The sequence below is a fragment of the Hippoglossus hippoglossus genome, chromosome 9 (genome assembly GCF_009819705.1).
Source record: "Hippoglossus hippoglossus isolate fHipHip1 chromosome 9, fHipHip1.pri, whole genome shotgun sequence".
NCBI lineage: Eukaryota > Metazoa > Chordata > Actinopteri > Pleuronectiformes > Pleuronectidae > Hippoglossus > Hippoglossus hippoglossus.
In genome coordinates this window covers 20,660,267-20,680,221 of record NC_047159.1, presented here as the reverse complement: position 1 = coordinate 20,680,221, position 19,955 = coordinate 20,660,267, and the positions used below count along the sequence as shown (strand labels likewise).

At 40.1% G+C, this 19,955-nt stretch overlaps 3 protein-coding genes across 12 annotated transcripts in view; 2 read left to right on the top strand and 1 right to left on the bottom strand.

The window, feature by feature from the left end:
- adgrd1 (adhesion G protein-coupled receptor D1) overlaps positions 1-543 on the bottom strand; it is a 30,624-nt gene extending 30,081 nt beyond the window's left edge. The window contains exon 1 of one of the 2 annotated variants that reach the window (XM_034596136.1): positions 76-543. In XM_034596136.1, coding sequence (XP_034452027.1) covers positions 76-129 — 54 coding nt within the window. In that variant the 5' untranslated portion in view covers positions 130-543. The remainder of the gene's footprint in view (positions 1-75) is intronic. The other variant, XM_034596135.1, reaches the window with a different exon arrangement.
- Positions 544-902: 359 nt separating this feature from the next.
- stx2b (syntaxin 2b) lies at positions 903-10,091 on the top strand. Of its 3 annotated transcripts, none has more exons than XM_034596138.1 (11): positions 912-1,830; positions 1,904-1,978; positions 2,065-2,164; positions 3,014-3,091; positions 3,310-3,383; positions 3,705-3,813; positions 7,253-7,326; positions 7,514-7,651; positions 7,927-8,037; positions 8,196-8,298; positions 8,471-8,605. In XM_034596138.1, the coding sequence occupies exons 1-10, from the start codon at positions 1,801-1,803 to the stop codon at positions 8,289-8,291; spliced, it is 885 nt and encodes a 294-aa protein (XP_034452029.1). In that variant the 5' UTR covers positions 912-1,800; the 3' UTR covers positions 8,292-8,298; positions 8,471-8,605. The 3 variants fall into 3 exon arrangements, with proteins under 3 accessions (XP_034452031.1, XP_034452029.1, XP_034452030.1); XM_034596139.1 differs by having other exon boundaries at positions 918-1,830; positions 3,017-3,091; XM_034596140.1 differs by lacking the exon at positions 8,196-8,298 and having other exon boundaries at positions 903-1,830; positions 8,471-10,091.
- A 2,165-nt stretch (positions 10,092-12,256) lies between these two features.
- The window catches only part of rimbp2 (RIMS binding protein 2), a 90,813-nt gene continuing 83,114 nt past the window's right edge, over positions 12,257-19,955 (top strand). For 2 of the 7 annotated variants that reach the window (XM_034595252.1, XM_034595244.1), the window contains exons 1-4: positions 12,257-12,372; positions 13,826-13,942; positions 14,389-14,482; positions 14,577-14,705. In XM_034595252.1, the coding sequence (XP_034451143.1) occupies positions 14,417-14,482; positions 14,577-14,705 (195 nt within the window). In that variant the 5' untranslated portion in view covers positions 12,257-12,372; positions 13,826-13,942; positions 14,389-14,416. Of the gene's footprint in view, positions 12,373-13,825; positions 13,943-14,388; positions 14,483-14,576; positions 14,706-19,141; positions 19,149-19,955 lie in introns of those variants that run through there. The other 5 variants (XM_034595251.1, XM_034595247.1, XM_034595249.1 and 2 more) reach the window with 5 other exon arrangements.

Genomic DNA, 19,955 nt, shown 5'->3' with positions numbered 1-19,955 from the left:
AAGCTGCTATATATATATAACAGATGATCAGTTTATATTAGAAAATGGGGATTGAATGTGTTTGCATAAGCTTACCTTAATACTTGAGACAAAAACTGTAAAAAGGTGAAATCGCAAAGAAAATTCCATAGCTTCAGGAAAATTGAGGATTTACAGTTTTTTCCTAAAACAACTGTTAAATCCCCATGTAAAAATGAATCCTGGAGGAGTCACTCATTATTCCAAGATGTGAAAACGTCTGGTCAGTCCATTTGTCCAAACTTAAAGATAAAAAAAAAAACTAAAAACCCAGTAAGATAAAGGTAATCAATTTAAAGTTCTGGCATTTGGCAGAAAAACTTAAGAGTGTGTCCTTTCATAATAAAAAACCCAACTTCCACTTCCACGCAGAAAAACTGTTATCCGTGATCTTTACTCTCACTTTGAACTAGTCCTTGTTTCTTTGAGTTTCTGTGTCTGCAGCTGGAAAGTGCAGGGAGTGTGGAGAGGCTCCGTGGAGGCGTACAGAGCTGCTGGACTGAACGTGGGAAATACAAAGCGTGATGTCATTTTTTCTGATCTTGTGAGGTGGGGCGTTAGAGCTGTGCGTAAAAGGCATTGTTTGTGCGTAATCGGAGATTGCGCAGGGAATGAATGAGCTCAAGATCTGCCCAGCGCAATCCAGATATTGTTTGGATGAAGGATGCGTATTAACCGTAGATTGAATATAGGTATTAACGCGCGGTTTCGTGACTAGTCTGGGTTTAATTACACGACAACACTCTGAAAACACAACAAAGGATGCTGCTGCTGTTGGATTCAACAGTCTGTTGAATATCGGAAGTTCCAGAAATCACTACGACGCACAGATATAATATCTGACAAGATGAATTACTACTTTTGAGGGGGTTTCAACAAATACAAAGAAACAAGAATGATGTAAATCAAGTAGAAATATTAAATAGGGATAGTGGTCAACTGATATGTAGGTCAGAGCTCTTAAGACTTAACTTCAGTGTTTGTGAAATTCATTGATGACTCCCACAGGTGGGCAATCATCAGCTCTTCACAGGCTCCCAGTGTGACCTTGCATGAATAAGATGGTGAACAGCGCCACCTTATGGGCAAATGATTAGTGCCCAACCAGTACCGCTATCTATTATTCAATAAACCTTCTCATATGACTGCTTACTGGTGCGTTCGATCAAAGTGAACTTTACCATCTGATGAAAAAACTGTGTCACTGTTTGTTTCTTATATGATAAAAAAAAACGAGAGACTCATGTACTTTATCACGATGTAAATCAAGATGCAACCTAGTTTTTACTGGAGGAAATATAACACACTCTTCTGCAGTTTACATTTTCAATGATTGCATTCATTCAGTTTGTTGAAGAATGTGAAGAATTAAATTTAATAGAGATTGCGATGGACTACTAGTTTATCCTCCCGAGGCAGAGAGAGAGAGATAGATAGAGAGAGAGAGAGAGAGAGAGAGAGAGAGGGGGGGAGAAGGCGTTACCCAGGGAAAGAGGTGTTGTGGATCTGTTACGGATCATTTGCGCTCCTGCGGTGACGTGACTCGACCACGAGCATTGACTTTGGATTTTTTTTATCTTCGTAGAGCTTTTATTTTGTAGAGCTATATTTTACCATCAGGTTTGATAGGATTCCGACTTTTAGAGCTGGTGCGCACTCTTCTCCCAGTTGTATCGGCTCGGTGACGCTGCTCAGCTCCGCTCACCTGAGGAGGCTCAGTGTCACACATGGACAGCGACAGGATGTTTCTCTAATCAGGCTGTGGACGAGCTGAGCGCGGGGATGAAGGATCGACTGGCCGAGCTGTCTGCTGTAAGTGTCCTCTCTTACTTTACTTATAGACACTGACTGATAAATAACCCTGCCCTCGTTTCCGTCCACACAGAGCCGGACACCAGCAGACGAGGATGTTGCAGTCACGGTGGACAGAGATGGCTTCATGGAGAGCTTCTTCAGGAGGGTGGGTATCACTGGGGCTTCCAGGGTGTGTGGGATGAGCCGAGATACTGGGAGTTTGGTTGTCACTCTGGTTGTCACTTGACTTAGGTTGAAGAAGTTCGAGGACTCATTGATAAGATCGCCTACCAAGTGGAGGAGGTGAGGAAGATGCACAGCATGATCCTGTCTGCACCCAACCCTGATGACAGTAAGTGTGTCTTTGAGAGGAAGAAAAGAAACACACACACAACGGGATGGAGATAGAGAGCATCCTGATTTCAGGAGTTCATTTGTGCTCTCTGTTGTCCTGAAAAGTGCTTGGCAAGACTTTGGCTTTTGAGACTCAGAGAGAAAATGTAACAAATGTCTCACTTCCTTTGTTACATTTTCTTCCTCATTGTAAATGAATGGCTGGCTGCCAGGAAACCTGTGAAAGGAAACAGCAACGTTTTCCCCCCCAAAAAACTGACCAAACCATTTTGGTCCGAGCTTTGACTTGTTCTGTGAGGAAGTTTTGAACATACATGGATTTAAACATGCTGCCATTTGCAGATGTTTGTAGGCACCTTTAAAATAACTACAAATGTTTCTCTCTCTTAAAAGTAACTGTTTCAACTTTAAATTCTAAAATAATCATTTAAAGCTTTATACCTGGAATATATGTGGCCATTTTCAGTGTGTCAGCCGAGGACCCTGAAAAACAAACACTCTCCTGTTTGCAGTGCCATGCCGTCATGAGTGATGTTTAATATAACATATTAGAGTGCTTTGAGATCCATGACGTGGTGCTGGTCAACAGGTAAAGAAACAAAAAGGTTGTGCTGTGTGATCTTTGGAATATTCCCACTGGGCCGTTGCCAAGTTACGAGATGAAATCACAGTAAGTCCAATATTTACAGGAGGGAGGGTCACTAGTGGTTACCTGGATGACATTCTTTTTTTTCTCACAGTCAATGTGTTTCCTGTGTGCGTGTGCGTGTGTGTGTGTGTGTGTGTGTGTGTGTGTGTGTGTGTGTGTGTGTGTGTGTGTGTGTGTGTGTGTGTGTGTGTGTGTGAGAAGGAACAAAGGATCAACTGGATGCTCTGACCAATGATATCAAAGGGAACGCCAACGTGGTGCGAACAAAATTAAAATGTGAGCGGAACGTAACATTATTTATCACTTTTCACATCGGCTTCTTGCCTTTGTTGTTTTTATTTGTCCTCTGTATGAAGCGCTTTGTAAAAGCAGTTTTGAAAAGTTCTATAAAGATAAAGTTACTATTATGATAATATTCATTAACAACGCTGTACAAAAGCTGATGTGGTCTGGTCTATTCTGTAATATTATATCATTACTGTCTCCCTCTGAAGCCATGGAGCAGAGTATGCCCAAAGATGATGCAGTCAACAGATCCTCTGTTGACTTCAGGATCCAGAAAACACAGGTATGGACACACATTGATGACTGACTCGTCACATATAAGTTACATATACTTCCCAAATATGATCTTTTTCACCCATTTTTTAGTACATGAATATTTCTAAAGAAATTGAGATTATGTTATATATCCAACCTTTCAAAGGAAAATTATATCATTTTCACAATCAGATCTGAATATGTAGCTGCCACGTTCATTGTTAAACAAGTGTACAAATAACTTTTGATTCCAATAGTGTTAGAAATGAGTTGGACTTGGGCTGTGGGGTCATTGGTTACACAAATCTACAGGCTCACCCTCTGTCCTTGTATTTTCACTTGTCCTCAGCACACAGTGCTGTCAAGGAAGTTTGTGGAGGTCATGACCCAGTACAATGAGACGCAAGTTTTCTTTCGGGAAAGAAGCAAAGGAAGGATCCAGAGACAGCTGGAGATAAGTGAGTGACAAATAACGGACCCACTGGCCCCTCATGAGGCCCAATTATGAGCCATATTTAGGCAACACTCTTTGATGCTTGAGCAGAAATATTAACGATATCGGTTGGTCGTGCTGACATGAAATAGTCCTTACACGTGGCTCTGGCCTTAATGTGGTCGCACGTACAAGATTTGCGAGTGCCAGACTTGTAAATCCAGAGATAAAAAGAGTGACAAAGAAAAGCCTGAGGCGCTGTTGGGACAGGATCCAGGAAACAGACCACACCGGTTTCCTCTTCTGCTTTTCTGGACACAAACCTGACTGTTGATAAACAGACGCCAGCAGCAGGATGGAAAGTTGTTTCTTCAAGATGTCAAGGTTTTTTCATTTAAACATACTTAAGTCACAATTGATCACATGCAAACATCAGACTTTCAAGGTCTTGTGAGTTTTGATGGAGGTTAAATGAGGAGTAGTAGGACTGATCACAGAATAGAAATACAATAAAGCACGAGCAAATTATATAAAGATATAAACTACATCCTCGCAAGCCAGAATAAATAAACACTTAGAATGTTGATTACAACGAGAACATGATGTGTAAATAAGCAATATTTGTGTCTGTAGCAGCATTATCTATATCTTGTGAATCAGATTTACCACCGACAACATACACTATAAACATATTAGTTTATAGGGTTGGATTATTAGTTTTAACTTGTGTTAAGTGAGTTTGACAACTTTATATTTTCCACAACTTCTTTAGGAGTTTGTTTGGTCGTCTTGGTTCTAAACGATGGTGACAAACAAATGCAACAACAGTGTGTATCAGGTGCATTGTATTACGTGTGTATGAGTAACATGAGACAATAGTGAAAGGCAAAAAATAGGACTGTCTCCCATAGTCCCTGCGGCCAGCATTAATGAGAGGCTCTAGTTCTCCACTGCAGGTGGAAGAGACCGATACCTCACTGTGTTTGCGTTGCCCAGGCAACGGGCAAAGGGCTCAGTGGCCTGTGTAACAGTACTTCACCTGTCTTTCACATAGCCACACCAACCACGGCCCGTGCAGTTGCAGACTTACACCATTCATTCACAGCGTTCAGAGGCGTTACCTGTCGTCCTAGATGTCTGCCGGCGAGCTGAAACAGGGCTGTGTTTTATTGTGTCCCAGATTTGTCTCTCTGGGGAGTAGCTATAGCGAAAGGTGTGTGACATACAGCGAGCACCTGCACACAGCTCAGCCTCTCCAGGGAGGGTGTTGTACAACAGGAGGCATGGCTTCAGGAAAAGAAAGCTTTCTGTTTATAGCGTTTCAGCAGCTGTTTCTCTACGAGGGGTGTGGGGTTGCTTTGTTCCTCATAATCTTATAGTCACAAGTGCATCCCCCTTAACCATAAATACTGAACACCACAGCAGGAGCCAACTACAATTAAACATCAAATTATACAAATTAACAGTTGTCTGATGAATGTTGCAATGACATTTAGAATTAGATTTTTTTCCCTAGCATGGATTTTTGAAATCTCAAATAATCTTTGTTTTTAAAAACACGTTATTAAAAGTCTTGCGGTGACTCACTTCAACCTAATTCTCAGTGTACCTTACTTTAACACTGCAGAATATATGGCTGGGCCATATCGTAACAAATCATTTCAAGATAAAAATGTTCATATAAATCAATATCAATAATTGTCAGGATAAATGTAACTTTATTATTTATTTTAAGTTTATAGGCTGATTTTTCTCCTGAGCGAAGGATGTGCTTGGTTTAATCTCTCTTGAAAAACAGCAAAACATTTTATAAATCTGAGGTAGTTTGTTATATCTCCTCACTGTGCTGCACAATGTATAAGCGATATATCGATATTCGACTTTTGTTATATTGCTATTGATGAAAACTTTATCATTTATCATATTGCATTTGGAATAAAACTCCAATGTGTTGAAGTCAGCCCTGTGTTTGCAGCCATGTCCCCCTGGTTGGATCACATATGACATTTTCTTCTCTGTTTGCTCAGTCGGTGGAGCTACAATGAGGCCTCTCCTTCTCCTCACACAGCAAACTTAATACACAGCAGCTTCACAACACTGCCAGACAAATGAATTACCCTGGGATTAAACACGCATCAGGATGTGCCGTACCACATATTTGTTGTTTACATTGGTTCTCACACTCACCACTCTGAGGGGATTTGTCTTTTAAATGCCAGAGTCATGTTTTTTTATTGTTTTTAAAAGCGTGCTACATGAATGATGGGTCTCTAATTAAAAGAGAGTGTGTTATATAAATAATCTTTTAATCATACACAGAGCTCAGTCCACTTTCCCTGCAGTTTACAATGGCTGCAGCCTATTCTCTACAAACTCTTTACTTGAGCCCTGTGAATTATTCTCAGTTGGTCTACATCATGTCTCTGAGCCAGGGCTGACAACACCCTTTTCATTTTTAAATGTGGCCTGTCTGCAGCATCTTTTGATGTAGGATTATTTTTTATTTTTTTACTCTGCAACATCATTATGAACCAGATTATTACACAGCCCTCATACACTCCCTGATTGAGGGTCTAATTGTTCTTCCTCCCAGAATATAAAATAATTTATGTTTCAGAGAAAGACCAACAGCTACAGTTGTATGATGAGACACAATAATTCAAAGTGTAGGGACGTAATGTGTGTGGAGATGTTATTGCATTTGCACTTCCACTGCATCCATAACCACATCCCATTGTAAAATATTGATATTTCTGCATGTACATACTGCTTCATGTTGCATTGTTGAACTGTTAGCAGTTTGTAGTGTGTAAATATCGAGCACTGCAGTAAATAGAGATTATTGTGGAAACAGTCTAGGTTTTTTTTTGACAAACAATAGTCATAAAATGAATGATGGATGAATTCCTTTTAGCTGCTTCAGTTTTAGGTCCTGTTTCAGTCCTGGCTCACTGACACATTGTTATTGTTTCCAAGGACACTTAATCAGACAAGACAGGCAGATCCATTGGTATTGTTATTAGTAACTTAGAAAGTATACAAAAGCATGCACATCCAAACATCCGTACGAGGTGCTGGACAGGAGTGACGAAAACCAGGCGAGGGGAAATGTCCAACAAACTTATATATTTTACCTCCCAGTTAGGTACCTTCCTGTACCCAAAACGTTTCCAACCTGGGAGGTAAAGTAAAAAAGTTGGAGCATCAACTGGTGTTCAGACATTTCTCATCTTCTGATTGTTATAACTAACGCTTGTACTATTATTATGGTAAATCACAATGTATGCTGTCAAAACAGTCCATTGATTTAAAATAACATGATTTTTTTTTACATTAACATTTCATTTTAAGTATAATATTTTAAGTACTCAAGAGTTGGCTGTGGGCAAACAATAAAAAAATTATCTTTTTCAAGGAGAAGAGGAATTAATCAAATCATGATTTCTTTTTTTTTTATTGTTTAGCTGGAAGATTGACCACTATTGAGGAGCTGGAGAACATGTTAGAAAGTGGAAACCCATCCATCTTTACATCTGATGTAAGTTCTCTCATGCTTTCCTGTGAAGTGTATTGGTAATGCAGAAATAATAGCTGCTACTGCCATCTAGTGGTGGTGGAGAATCAAATGATCTGGGGTGGGGTAGTGAGCTGCAACGCCTTTTTTATTCCTTCACACATCAAGGACAGTTTACTTGTGTTTTAACTTTGTTTCTCTCTCCCTCCAGATAATTTCTGATTCCCAGATCACACGTCAGGCCGTAAACGAGATAGAGTCACGACACCAAGACATCATTCGTCTGGAGTCGAGCATCAGAGAGCTCCATGCCATGTTCATGGACATGGCAATGCTGGTAGAAACTCAGGTAACAGAGGAGTCTATTTAGAAAGATTCGTAAGTAAAATCTGCTCTTATCAATTGGACGTTTAAACAGTTTTCAGACATGAACTCTAGAAAATGTTCGGAAAATTAGGTCTGGACATTTTTTTTAAGTTTGTCTCATCCAAGCAGCAGGAGATTGTCCGGGTTAGAAACCTTTCTAACAACATGAATTGTCTAGGAAAATGTCTAAAACACTGTCTTGGTACCACCAGTACCAAGACACAATATACAAAAACTTTCTGATCTTCTCATTTACAGGGGGAAATGGTTGACAACATTGAGAAGAACGTCTCCAACGCAGCCGAATACATTCTCCGTGCAAAGGAAGAGACCAAAAAGGCAGTGAGATACCAGAAAAAATCCCGGAGGGTATGGGCTCCTTCTTAATTACATCTCTTGAATAAAAATATGTGTAAATGTCTACTATACAAGATGCTCAAGTCATGTGTGACCACTTTGCAGCCTTTTTTAAAGGTACCTTAGTTTATAGTTGCAGGTCAAATAACCACCTCTTCTTCAATTGACAGAAATGCATCATCCTTGCCTTTGCTCTGTTGATCCTGCTAGCTGTCATTGCACTAATTGTTGGCCTGTCTGTTGGACTAACCAAACCTCCTGTATGAGTCCTCTGTGAGTACTGTGTGAGGTAATGACACTGCCACTTCCACAACTTCCATTCCTCAAACCCAGCATTCATCTGTCCATCCATACCCATGAATCAATTCACGTATCTTAGCCGTTGAATGATATAAAGGCTTTTTAATTACCCTTTTTGACTCCTCTTCTCTTCTCCTTTTGACAGAAACGTCTCTGCCTTGCCACGTGTGGGGCTGCAGGTCTCCTCTTTTTACTCATCATAATAGTCGGAGTCTTTGAGTGATGGATGTCATGGTTTGCAGACTGTTAGCACTGTGGGCTGCTCCTGTAGTGAAGAGGCAGGAGACAGCTTAATAAAAACACAGTCATTCACTATCCAACAGCATAACAGAGATGATCTGGTAACATCAGACCTCATGATACACTGTTCTGGAGCAGTTCTATACAGGTAGAACAAACGTTCTGCACATATCCCTTTGCCTTAGCTTTGATATAATGAACACTGACAGCACATCACATTCATACACTGGTGTACATTCTCTGTTGCTGCCAATATTCATATTGTGTATCGCCTTCAGACATTTCTGTATCTCAAGGAATGGTTTTACATGTTGGAGGAATACTTTTATTCACCTCCTTGCAGAGAGAGGTAGATGAGACTAGTGGTTTCATGTCTACATGAAGCTACACCACCAGAAGCCTCATGCCTTAGCTTCTCAGACTGGAACAGAAAGCAGCTAGCCTTACTCTGTCCAAAGTGGAGCCCGGCCAATATATAGGTAAGCTAACAAAAATCAGTAGATATGAGCCTTTCACAGACAAATTGATATAAACGTTTATATTTGCTGATATGAAAAGAAGATTTTTTACAGTATAAACAACAATGCTGAAAAGATGTGCACTTATGTTTAGATTTTCTGTAAAAGAAAAAAATCTCTATTAATAATAATAATCAGCTGGGTTTTTGATTTCAATTTGTGGTTATTTATGATAAAGTTTAGGGTTCAACCATAAAATGTCATGGCTCATTTACATTTATTTGTCATAAGGGTTTGATCCATCCACAAAAATCCATATTGGCCAGGTCTAGTCCAAAGGTTACAGAACACCTGACACATGAAGGTTTTATGGGGGATTATTATGTGCCACACTATTTCTTGTATATTTCAGATGCAGTGACTTCCTGGACTCTTGTTCACATTGTGAGGTTTGCTGGTTGGCAAGGAAACACGTAGCAGCTCCAGGAAGTCACTGGTGCCGGTACCAAGATATATCACGTCAGAGGTGCCTTTTGGGTCATTTTGTTTCATTAATGCTAAGCTATCGGCTGCAGCTTCATATTTAGCATTGTATAGACATTGGAGTGGTATCGGTCTCCTCATCTTATTTTTTAAAAGAAACGTGTGCCTTACAAAATGCCTTAACTATAGCTTAGAGTATCTATTGTATAATCCTTATGTTCTCCTGTTCTATTGTATATTTACTGTAATCTATGGGAACTAAATGAAAAGCTACTACAACAAGGAATCTCGCTAGGATTAATCAAATGGAAGTCATCAATTGATTTAATAGCTCTTACAAAGTGCCTCCTTGACATTTAATATAGAACTTTAACTTATTGAATTGTATTTATCATGATCAATGTGTGTGATGACTGAAATACTAGTTGCGAAAAATTCATGCTGTAAAATAGGACTCTTGAATGATATTTCAAGAGCACGCATTTTCATTTTGATACATTTGATTATTTTCTCGTGTTTTTAGCTTATATCTTGTATTTTATACATAAGAATTCAGTCAGGTGAATAAAAGTAATAGTAAAAAGGGCCCTGCAGATTGTGTGCTTATTTGTTTCCTATCATACTGCCATACCAAGGGTGATAAAAGTGAACAATCCAGATAAATTAATTTGCAAACACCTCTGAAATAAGGTCATTCTCTCTGTTCTTTAACAATCCAAACATTTGGAGATTATGGTTATTTAGAGGGAAGCAGAAAGAAACTGAGGGTGCTGTTTACTTCAGGACTAATTAGCACTTTGCACAAAGCGCTTGACTTCCGTGTAATCAACCAAACAAGATTAGTGAAGAAAGTGGAGGCAGGTCCCTGGAGGGCAGGTTCTTTCCTCTCTATGAATCAGATCAAAAGAAAACTTCAGAGGTGCACTTAGACAGAAATGCCAGTGAATGTCCTCAAAATCTGTACGACAATGTTTCCAGGTCACTGATCCAGACATCCTCGATGTCATGTCAAGTAACTTTATGAACTGTGATTAAACTTGGACACAGCGGTGTATTTGAATGAGTCATTTTTATGGCCATGTTGAAGTTAAACAAGAACAAATGTGTGAAAAGGTTGTGCATTCTTATTTATAATTTTTTTGTTGTGAATAATATAGAATTCATTCTGCTCAACATGTTCCGTGTTGTCTGTGATGCTAAGAGTGACAGTAAGCAGACTATTTAAATTTGAGAATGAAGAAAATGAACACTTTCTTCATTAAGCAGATAATAGAAATAAAACAGATATTGAAACTCTTCATGTCTCAAACATGTTTTTTTGAAGAGTAGATCTGCTGCAGTAGCAAACCACCACAATAATATAATATTGATCACTAACCTTCCACTACTGTGCTGTAATAATAAAGGAAAATATTAATGATGCTGTTGTGACTTGATGTACCCACAGGTTCACCCAGACACCACTGAAACTATCTAGTTAAAGTTGTCCTGTGGAGTAAACCAACCTTATGGTTATATTCAACATACGTTCATCACCTAAACTGCATATAAAGTATATACACTCTATGTTACATCCTTGAGGTCTGACAAAACATTTCCTCACTATAATCTTAACATTATTCAACCCTCAGTAATTTGTTTCTGTTTTATTTAAATGCAAACGAATACAACACACAAAAAATATTTAATATATATTTAATCTGAATCCTCAATTATTTTCACCTGGCTTTACTTGCTAATAGTCCTCTCCCTCCCTGCCTTGGTGGGTGGGGTTGTATAGTCCTTTACCTGCACCTGGGGGCAGAGGCGCTGCTTGTGAACAGGCAGGCAGGCAACTGCTTGGGGCCCCTGGCCATGAGGGGGCCCCCAAGGGCTGGCAAACTTTACTCCACAGCAGTGTCTCATATTGTGGCAAGTGACTAGAAAAATGAAGAGGCGTTATCCATCTGGAAGTAAAAAAAGAAGAGAAAATGAGATGATGAGGAAAATAGAAAGCAAGCATTTTGAATTTACCTTAACATGCTTCTATAATAATATAGTATGGTCATAAACTATATCATTTTTAAAAATCTCTCCTCAGGATCATTATTAAAGTTCCTGCCAGCAGCAAAAGAAAGGAGGATAAAGTTCCCCCTCCAAATGTTGATAGTGAAATGTTTATATTTTGCACAATATTGATATTGTTTTCATTTTAAGTTATTATAATGTTTTATATATATCTATATTGTGCCAACGTACAGTATGTCTGGTAATGTTTGTATTGTTCTTTATATTTATATAAAAAAAAATACAAGGTTTTATTGTTCTGTGTTTTATTTGAAAAATGTACTTAGTAAAGTACTTGTAGGGACTACTTTACGCGCGCATGTGGACAAGACGTAAATAGGGAAGTATACAAAACTACAAGAGGTCAGAGGTCACCGCTGAACCTCCGTAGTGAACCTCCTGACCTCGTTTAAATGGCGCATCCGCTCCACAGGGGGCCTGATGCTGCATGAGATGCTGTCATGGCTGCTCAGGAACAGGGCAGTGGTTAGGCTCTGCTGCGTCACATTAGCCTCAGTCCCAGCAGGTCATTGAAGGCTAGCTAAAATTTCCAATGCTTTAAATGCTAACTGAGTTTTTGTCATGCTATTCGAGCAGTTTAGCTTGTTTATTTTCGTTATATTCATAGGCTACTAGTTAACTTTCAGCTAGTTAGCTGTTAGCTCATACCTGTTAGCTCATACCTGCTATCCTGCTCCACAGCAGCAGCAGCAGTCTGGCCCTCACATGTCTTTGACCCTTCATAGCAGGAGAATGGATGAAGCTCCAGCGGGAAACTGGTCAGACCCCAGCACATGTTACAGAGAGGTCTGCTTCACAGGTCAGTGCATCACAGACCCGTGGTGACTTAAACTGACATGAGTACAGTGAGCGTCTGCTGTGCTAACGCTAGTTTCATACTGTACATCCAGTGTACCATGCTTCAGACCTGCTTTCTGTCGTAGTGTAAACACTGGAGCCCGATGTTCGTCTCTGCCAGTACATGAACATGAACATTAGTCATGTAAGCCTTTCACCCATCCCAGAGATGAGACATAGAGAAATACATCCTACTTATATTTGATGTGAGTTTGACCTTCCTCAGTCAAAAATGAACACCCTTGTTTTGAAGGACACTGTATAATAAAAATAATAAATTGATTATCTCCAAGTTAGTCACGATATTAAATCTTTCCGTATGGTAGATAAGAGAATGATTTGGCCACGACTATTATCCTACCGCCACTGTGCATATCTGATGGAAAGGTACCTGCAACATCTGCACAGGACACATAATGTGCAGGTGTTTTTTGGCTTCTGCTCAATTTCTGTGGAAAGTTATGCAATCTACCTACAAAAGTAGTTATTTTAATTACTACGTACTCTTACTTATACTTCTTGAGCACTTGTTTTTATAACGTAAAAGTACTTTTTTCTTGAGTACAGTATGTGTCTCCTCTACTGACCTCTGATCACGACCAAATACTCGATAGAAAGATGTACGACATAACCGCTCCCCAAAAGTGACTTCAAAGCCTCTCAGTCCAGGCAGTGTACGTCATAAATCCCGCCTCCTCCATGTTATTCGATGGGAAATCGACCAAACTGCAAATTAGATGTTTATCCAAGTGCTAATTTTGTGATAAGTCTGGTTTTAATTAGTTATTTGATGACGAGTGAAAGGTCATGATGGACAGCTGAGACTGATTTGTGATTGTTTGAGTGTGTACATCGACAGGACCTCGCTACTGCGGCCTCCATCCTTCAATCACTAGTCCACAGACTCTTGGCTCCACACGCACAAGTTGGCAGCGATCGCATCCAGGATGTTTTATCTTAATTTCTGGATAGTGGGAGGAAGTGTCTCAGCTGGATCCCAAATCAGAACCCCTGTGTACAGTTGTGTGAACATCTTGTGTTTGCACAAATATAACCCCGTAGGCCTTCATACACAAACATCTGCCTGTGACTCTTACATAATGAACACAGGCCTGTTGGGGATGACTAAACAGATACCAAAGATTTCTCTGACCAATGAGAGGAAAACTGAGGACCTCATATTGCCGTCTCTCAAAGTGATGCAAGAGGCGTCGCTTTATTTGGTCTGTGTAGAAATTACTCTCATCACATTTGAAGGCTGTAGAATGATTTTTCTGTTACTGAGTGTGTGCACTATATGAGATATGTCCCTGCTCTTAAAAATAATAGGAGTGAATTGCAGAGTATAGTAAAGTGCTCGGTCTCACTGGAATTGGAAGTGACGGGGAAAGAAAACCTAACAGTCTCCTCTGCAGAGATACTGGAGAACGCTGGCTTGGCTGACCCAGAGGAACTGTAACTGATGACCAGACCACTGTGTGTGGTAATTGCGGCCTCATTTTTGCTGGAGCAAGGCTTATCCTGCATCCCAGGTGGGTGGTAGTAAAATATTAAACAAATAAAGTGGATTTTTTTAAAGATTATTATTAGTCTGTAGTCAAAGTATACCCTACAGCCACAGCAAATCATAATTTTAAGGTCATGAAAGCTTGAATTCTAAGCTCTAGATAATCTTAATGCTTATTTTACCTTTCAACACCATGTATTTTGAAAAACTACAATGATACTGTTTACATCTCATGAATGTGATGCTATAATCTTTTAAATTGAATGAATAAACACATACAAATATAAAAAAAATACACATTCTTTAAAGACAGTGAATTTCTTGCACGTTGCTCTTTTTTTCCTATCACTAAAATGTAAGTGTAGGTGATTTCATTGTTTTTTGCATTTCCTGTGGCAGCTGTGGCATCTCGTCGCTCAGTGTGTACTGACAATAATCCTACATCCATTATTATGTAACTGCTGAATACAGATATTTATAATCTGATCATGCTGGAGCTATGACATCATCTGGAGCCGCTGACCATGACACGCGCTCGGGGAAGCATGCAAACTGTTCTGTCATGGTAAGCTACTGCTTGCAACAAAACAGGAAATGTATCGGAGAGAATGTGTCATGACGTGATGCGTGGCTTAACTTCATGTGTTCTCCTGTGCTAGGGGGCAATGGGTTGTCAGACTTGCAAGGTGGAGAAACTCCTGAAACAGTGTCAGAGGGAAGCCGTGTTGCGCCAGAGACAAAGGTTAACCACTTCGAAGGAGAACAGCCGGATGAGTGGCACTGATAAGGTGAGCGTGTTGTTATCCTGTGATCTGGTTGTTAAGCTTTAAATGGACAAAGCTTTGATTCAGCCGGTCGTGGACGACGGCAGGGTCAGCACTAGATGCCTGCAGCCATAATCTGACCTCACCCTGTACTCCTCGGCCGAGTGTCCTCACTGTCACCGAGGCTCAACATTAATGAGCGCAACCATATGTGGCATTCAACTCTTATGCTGATTTAGCATGTAAACAAACGATATCGTAAGACTTTATTTTCTCGAAATGCTATTTGCTAAATCATAAAGAGTTTACATAACAAGCCATTATGTAATATGCATTTTACTTAATACATTTTAAAATAGACAGTTTCAACCAATTGTTTGGCAGGTTTGCTGTATGTTTTTGCACTAGTCTGTATTAGTAGATAGTGACTTGACATGTATTTTTATATTTGCAGGAAACCTTACTTTTAGATGATCTTGTGAGTCACAAGTAACTTTCTAAAAAGGTTAAGAGTGTCAGGGATTCACAGAATTTGAACATAATACACCACAAGGACAGACGAGAAGCTGAACAGTAAGTCAAGTGGCTGTGACATTGAACTGCTGCTGGTACAATCCTGCACTCAGGATAAATTTAGGAGAACATGGCTTTTTTTAATTGCTGTATATTTAATGCAGAAATTAGATGATATAAAATAAAAGCAGTTATTTTCAGTAATGTTAAATAAAGCTGGGTAAGAAAATAGCCTGAGTATCTTACATCAGTGTCCACGTGCAGATTAACATTCAGGCTGTAACATTATTACAGTGTTGTTGACTACGTTAAAACCTGCTTTGGCTGTAACTTGTGGTGTTGACTGGTCAGTGATGCACTGGAATCATGTGTAGTAGTGTAGCATGTAAACTGCAGTGGCTTCTATATTTATTTCCTTTGGGTTTGGGCAGGTATTTGAACTTCTGTCTGATCTATGTAAGATGTTCTGATAGCATTTTTCCCTTCCTGATAAAAATACCTGGAGCAATTGAGTATTGATCCAATACCAGTGCATTTAATAATATAACATATTTTAACAGCTGTTTGCTACTAAACCTGTATGGAAGGGATGATTGCTGCCGTTGTTGTTTGGCCTTGCTCAGGTTAAACCATTTGAAAAACAAATGCATACAGAGAATGAATGACATAGAACTTCTTGTATTATATAGTTTGCCATAACTGAAAAATAACATAAATAAATCAATCTAGGAGTGAAACATTGGCAAATTGCTGACATTTTAGCGAGCTCTGGCTAACAATGCACTACTTGAAATCACTTTTTCCGCGCCGCTCTAAAAAACAGTGCTTGTCAGTGGCATTACAGTGCAACTGTTTATTAGCAGTGAAGTGATCTGCGGGAAAAAGAGATTGAGTTTTCTCTGGGTGAAACTAATATATTTTAAAGACGTAGTTTTGGAACAGTACATAGACTTGTATATCGCTGACTTCCGACTCAACATTTTTTGCTCATATGGGATGGGATGGCATTTATGATGTTGGCATCGGTATCGAAACATCTTAATGATCTATTATTACTATTCTAATATCTGGATGATGGGAATTAGAATTGGCCATAACTGAGTTATGTTGTGTAGCTGACATAGGTAGAGTGTCCTCTGGTGTTGATGAAATCTAATGATTTTTATTGTAGCATTTTCCAGGCAGAACATTTCTGAAGGCTACTTATGAAAGTCACTTCTTGTCTTACATGATATACACCATCATATCACACAGCTCTAATTTTTGTTGACTCATGCTTGTTATGAAAGCTGTGCCAAAGTCCTCAGACAGGACTGAGAGTAGGCAGGTGTGGACAGCATCAGACTAGTTCACTCTGTATGCAAACAGCAGGAGGCAGGACAGGACCTGCTGTACAATGAACCTCAATAAGTGAGTTCCTCTGGTCTGTAGCCTTATAGGTTAGTATTTATGCCCCCGTTTGGAATGGGAAAGAGGAAGGACGTGATGAACTCAGCAGGACGTTTTATATTGGTATATAAAATGCATATCAGTCAATGATTAAGACTAGATATTATCGATAGTTGATGGTGATCCTATTCTGAATTTAGGCCTCTATCCTTTTGATAGTAATATTATTACTAATGATTTTTTACTGTCTTATTTCTTGTGTGAATCTCAAGCGACTGGATCAACATTTATCCCCAAACTATCCATGTTGCTCCCTTTTATTCATATTTTTTTTTACTTCTTTTAAAATATATGTGTAAGTTGCCATAGCTCTCGATGCTGTTGTTGTTGTTGCACCTCACACAGCATTTTGTTAATCTGCAGAACCTTCACAAAAGGGAATGTCAAAACAGCTGTTCACACCTCCAAACGTGTCTCAGTCAGCTGAGTTAAGGCAGGCCCGGAGCTCCTGTTCTGCCTCCTGACATCCGTTGACAGCTGTCTGAACAGGTTTGGTGCCCTGTAACATAACAAGGTAGGCAGCCATCCTCTGAATCACTATATAAAAAAATAAAATAAGCTAATACGAGACCAACAGCAGCACCGGTTAGTGGATGTTTCTTACATAGCTCTGTCTGTCCTGGTGAGGAATCAGAAGATATCTTGATCCCACAGTTAATGATTTTATTAGAATGATTCATCAGTGTCATATAAAACGAATCGTGATCTTTCCCTTTCTGATTCTGCTACATGCTATCACATTCACACTGTGCATTATGTAAAGATATACAACTAGAAGAGAGCACATAACTCTGCCAAGGCTAATGCCCCATATCATCATGTTAAAGAATATAGAAAAAAAATCCTGGATTGGACAATTTTTCTGGATCCACTTCAAAATTGATGGGATCTTCATTGGGTCATGCCCCACCCCTCATTAACATTTCATGGGAAGCAATATCAATATTTTTGAGTTAATTTTTTTTTTCAATATACAGAAAGAAAATTATATATTAATACATTTTTTATGCATATATATATATATATATATTTATATATACATATTAACAAATACATGTGAAGATAATTAAAAAAAAATTGGTCTACACATTTTACGAAATACAGCGTACCTGTCAAGTGATTGAAAAAGTCTAATAATAGTGTGGATTTAATCCTGCTCTTCTATGCATGTAGTTCAATTAGTGATTGCCCCAGAGGAGATCAAATGTACAGTGCAGTTGTCCGTAGCAGCTGATGTTATTGTGCTAACATCAGGTGTGGTTTCCACTCATTGTAGAGGACATAGGCGGGAACATTTGACATCAATCGCATGTGAAGTCGCAATGCCTTGAGTGTTAAACAGCCACTGTGCAATATAGGCTCTCAATTGGAATTGCAGAGAGGGTCCTGCTGGAGGGGGAGGGACGGATCTTAACAGGGGTAAGGAGCTACTGTGGTTGCTAGGCATCCACACTGAGGAAAGCATGTCTGCTTTGGGCCCTGCTCCTCCTCTCTCCTCTTCCCAAACAGAGTGCAGCACCACTGTGAGCCACAGAGGGCAGCCACACTGCACACGCTCTGCTGCTCTCCTCCATCCCTCCATAGTGGAAATATAACCCAGGATGGCCCAAATAATCCCCTTTAATACCCTTCTGCACTTGATTTCCTGATCTGTGATTGGATGCTAATGGTGTTGCTGCAGTTTGTGATAGCTGATTGGTCTAGCCCACCATTCAGTGAGTGAGGCTTTGTCAAGGCATGCCTCCTGGGGGAGCCTGTGTGGCATAATGACCTGTGACGAGGTGAGGCAGAGTCCCTGGAAAAAAAGGAAAGAAAGCTGAGAAGCACTGCAACAAAACTGGGAGCAGAGTCCAAGCAAAGGGCAAGGGGTATGCCACCTCACATGACCTTGCCATCTTCAATCATGGCTGCTGCACAGTGGTGGTGAGGTGGACAGGCAGGAACGATGTAGAACGTTGCTGGGAGGGTTTATTGACGGGATTGTCTGTGACTGCTGAGAATACGAGCGAGAATGACCAATTTTGATTAACGGAGACGAAAGACATCCTGGAGAGGGAGCACTGCTCAGTGCTGCTGCGCATTATAACGCCTCTGCACCCCTGCATATCTGTGTCTGTGTGACTAAGCGTGTGTGTGTGTGTGTGTGTGAGAAAGTGAGAGAGAGAGGGAGAGAGAGAAAGGGGGCGTGTTGATGTGTGTGCTCTGCTGCACAGCCACTGTAGTGTGAGCTGAATGATGCTCGCTGGCTCTCTCTCTCTCTCTCTCTCTCTCTCTCTCTCTCTCCCTCTCTCTCTCTCTCTCTCTCTCTCTCTCCCTCTCTCCCTCCTTCCCTGCTTCCCTGCGCTGCCTGGCTGTGCCTCTTTCTGCCGAGCACTGATGAACCATTTTATGCTACAGAGCTGCCATAGCCATCGTCCCGGTCCTGCTGTTGGCTCCTTTTCTGTCCTGCCAACACAGTAGGAAAACACTTGCCATTGCATCGGTCCTTTAACTGCTGCTGCTAAGGTACTGTACCGTCCTCCGCCTGCTGTCAAGCCGTGTTTTTCTGAGCCAGGGATTGTTGTACTGGCTCTGGTGCAGGATCCCTGTGCTGCTGATGCTGCTGCTGCTGCTGCTTAGGGATAAGGATGATCATAACATGTCTTGGTGCCTTCAACTGTTAGCATCTAAGATAACTGAAATGTATATCTTCTGTATTTTACACACTCATTGCCATTGACCCTTCCATGCATTTCTCATGAGACGGATCAATCTGTTTTAAGTTGCTCTGCACACGAGTGAAGGTTTGACAGGTCTATGAGGAGCCAGAGGACATTGCACATGATTTGCATGCAGTAAGGATTCACTGCTTTATTTTTTTTACATTGATTCAGTTTCTTGTCCTATCGGCAAACATGCTGCAGGATATTAAAGGAATACTTGATTCTGCCAAGCAGGAGCGGTGTGTATGTTGTCTGTGGGTGATATGATATGATAATCGGGGTTGACGTTGGTTTCGGTTGTCACTTTCATGCCTGTCAGTAGGGGCTTTCTGTTGAGTCTACATGCATAGCAGATGTGTTAGTTCTAAGTAGAGACAATCATAAGGATTACAGGAGTTAAGTTAATTGATTTGTCATATGTAGCCTGCCATGATGTTGATTAATGTACTTGCATAAAATATATCGGAAATTTGTGCAGAATATCAATACCAAAGTTGTGACGACAAGAGCTGATACCGTGTGGTTGGTGTTTTTTTTCTCAATCCAATAGGTGTTCTTGAATTTTTGTGTACACAGTATGAATTACTGTGGTATAGGGGGGTTAATAGGT

Coding starts and splice junctions, on each gene's coding strand:
- stx2b (XM_034596138.1), top strand. CDS start 1,801: ATGAAGGATCGACTGGCCGAGCTGTCTGCT. Junction 3,092..3,309: donor GGTGCGAACAAAATTAAAAT/GTGAGCGGAACG, acceptor CTCCCTCTGAAG/CCATGGAGCAGAGTATGCCC. Junction 7,652..7,926: donor CAATGCTGGTAGAAACTCAG/GTAACAGAGGAG, acceptor TCTCATTTACAG/GGGGAAATGGTTGACAACAT.